The sequence below is a fragment of the Salvelinus namaycush genome, unplaced genomic scaffold (assembly GCF_016432855.1).
Source record: "Salvelinus namaycush isolate Seneca unplaced genomic scaffold, SaNama_1.0 Scaffold2440, whole genome shotgun sequence".
Classification (NCBI taxonomy): Eukaryota; Metazoa; Chordata; class Actinopteri; order Salmoniformes; family Salmonidae; genus Salvelinus; species Salvelinus namaycush.
In genome coordinates, this window is record NW_024059276.1 from 15685 (window position 1) to 18110 (window position 2426).

At 38.7% G+C, this 2426-nt stretch overlaps 1 protein-coding gene across 1 annotated transcript; it reads right to left on the reverse strand.

Moving 5' to 3' along the window:
- Positions 1-372: 372 nt before the first annotated feature.
- On the reverse strand, positions 373-1949 carry LOC120038949 (interferon a3-like). Its single transcript, XM_038984491.1, has 5 exons — positions 1815-1949; positions 1472-1546; positions 1192-1341; positions 803-880; positions 373-462 (listed from the first exon to the last, which is right to left on the reverse strand). The coding sequence occupies exons 1-5, from the start codon at positions 1947-1949 to the stop codon at positions 373-375; spliced, it is 528 nt and encodes a 175-aa protein (XP_038840419.1).
- Between the last annotated feature and the right edge of the window lie 477 nt (positions 1950-2426).

Here is a 2426-nt window from a genome sequence, read left to right on the forward strand (position 1 = left end):
TGAATTTAACTTTTACTTGAGTCATTTTCTAGTAAGGTATCTTTACTTTTACTCAAGTATTACAATTGGGTACTTTTTCCACCACTGAGAATAAGTGTGAGACACTGAAAAAGCAGAACGAGACACAGTTAAATTCAACTAAACACATTTTCAATATGCCATTTTTTCACAGGTTATTCAAGCAGACAGGTAATACAGTTCAGTTCAACATTGGTACAAAAGGGACATACAAAATATAAATATAAATGTATAATAATAAAAAAACAATAAATTATGCATTAAATAAAATAAATAGACTGACAGGGTCCCACATGATTGTATTCATGCTTTATAAACTGGTAAGGGCGTAGCTTCTGAGATGAGTCTGGATGATCAGTGAATCTTTGCCTGAAAAATATCCAATCTTTCCAGATGATGTTTCGTCTCTTTCCTGATGAGCTCCCATGCCAGTGCACTGTAGTTCTGAAAACAAAGGAAAATGTACATATTAGTGGTATGGACTTTCTAGTCATATAATGATCATATTGTCTTGAACAACAAAGGGCTGGGGCCGTATGTAATAATAATAATAATAATGTATGAAGCATGTCAGAGTAGGAGTGCTGATTTAGGATCAGTATTGTCTTTTAGATCACTATAAATAAGGCAGAGGAGACCTGATACTAGATCAGCACTTCTCTGAGATGCTTAATACATATGTCCCTAGAACCCCAAAAATGTTTCAAAACTGCTCCTGCTTAGCCTAGTTAATATTGATTTGATTAGATATATTAAACACGTTGCCATCCGAAAACAAACTCACCATTTTTCTCAGTACCATCCTATTCAAATTCTTGAAGTAACGTTTCAGTCTCCTCTCAGGTATCTTGGCAGGTGATACCTGTTGGACAAGATTAAAACATTAGCCTCCCACTGAACATAATAGCCCACATAGATTTTCTCACTTGTACAGTTAATAGTCTACAGCTTAGACAGGGCTCTCCAACCCTGTTCCTGGAGAGATACGCTCCTTTAGGTTTTCACTACAATCCTCCTCTAGCACAGCCGATTAATTAGCTGGTTGATAAACTGAATCAGGTTAGTTACAACTGGGGTTGGAGCGAAAACCTACAGGAGGGAGGTTCTCCATGAACAGGGTTGGAGAGCCCTGACCGAAACAGGGATTATACTTTAAATAGACCCGTTACTTACACAGGACTTAAGGTTCTCAAATTGGCGTTCGAGAATGTTGAGGAAATTGTCCAGCTTTTTCTTGTCCCAGGTGACAGATTTCATATTCCCATCAAACAGTTTTGTGATTTGATAGATGGTCTCGTTCCGGAATCTGACTTGGTCCTCAAACTACACATGAACATGTAAAAAGAAGATTAGAAACAGTATAGTCTTCAATTATGCCATCAATGTAACGTTGGGTCACGACCGCTATACTAAAGCATATCAGAACATGAAAAGTCAAAATTCAAGTCTTTACCTTGGCGTCATCTATGGGTCTGTAAAGTGATTCGGGGAAAAAGACAGGGGCATCCTGCTCTGTGATATTTCCTCCCTGGAATACAACCAATATTGTATTTTAAGTCACGCGTCTAAAAGTATAGCTTATACTGCAAGGACAGTATAGGCCTAATGTATACAGCCTCTCGTGATCGCGCTGTCATTATAGCCTAGCCCCCTTTTACTATGGCTACTCAAATATAGATTACAGTTTTCTAACACAGCTGCTAAACATGAAACATATGACTACTTTACTTGGTTGGTTGTTTTGCTGTCCTTAATACATGCATTCAGTCTCCTCTTACAGTGTGCTGATAACTCACCATCTGGTCCAGCAGGGAAAGGTATTCTGCGCTCAAGTGGCCGTAGTGGTGTCGGATCCAGTCACAGCAATGACACACGCTCTGCATACTGCAAATAATAAGAAAAATACACGTCCAACTCTGCATTGTATACATTGTAAATAGCAGTTTGCTTTGCTCTTAGTTTTCCAGTTGAGTTTGAACATTTTGGCTCTTATTAAGGAGTTTTATTTGGAGATGGGAAAGTGAAAACTGTATGGTGAATTTCCCCGATCAACCTACCGGAGGCGGGGACTTTAACTTTCCAGACTCTAGCACATGCAGCCAAAGGAATTACATGCCTTGTCCGACTTCTGGACGACCAAATGCCAGCGTTGAATGATAGTTTAACCACAACAATATAGGTTATTTTATTTGGATATAAGCTATTTGCGAGAATAAGCTACACATGAGCTAGGCTTTTAACTGCCGTTATCTTCGCGTGAACCTCAAAAAAAAATACAAAACAAGCCTGATAACGAAATCGTCGAGGTCGAAACAAAACCCAAAATTATGACATTTACCCACATAATAAGTCAATTTAGTGGGTTTCGTTCCCAAGTTAGTCCGAAATATCCTTTCGCGGCGTTCTTG

Excerpts from the sequence above, each read along its gene's own strand:
- LOC120038949 (XM_038984491.1), bottom strand. The coding sequence starts at position 1,949 with ATGTATACAATGCAGAGTTGGACGTGTATTTTTCTTATTATTTGCAGT. Across the intron at positions 881-1,191 it reads TTGAGAACCTTAAGTCCTGT|GTATCACCTGCCAAGATACC; the intron begins GTAAGTAACGGG and ends CTTGTCCAACAG. Across the intron at positions 463-802 it reads GGATGGTACTGAGAAAAATG|AACTACAGTGCACTGGCATG; the intron begins GTGAGTTTGTTT and ends CTTTGTTTTCAG.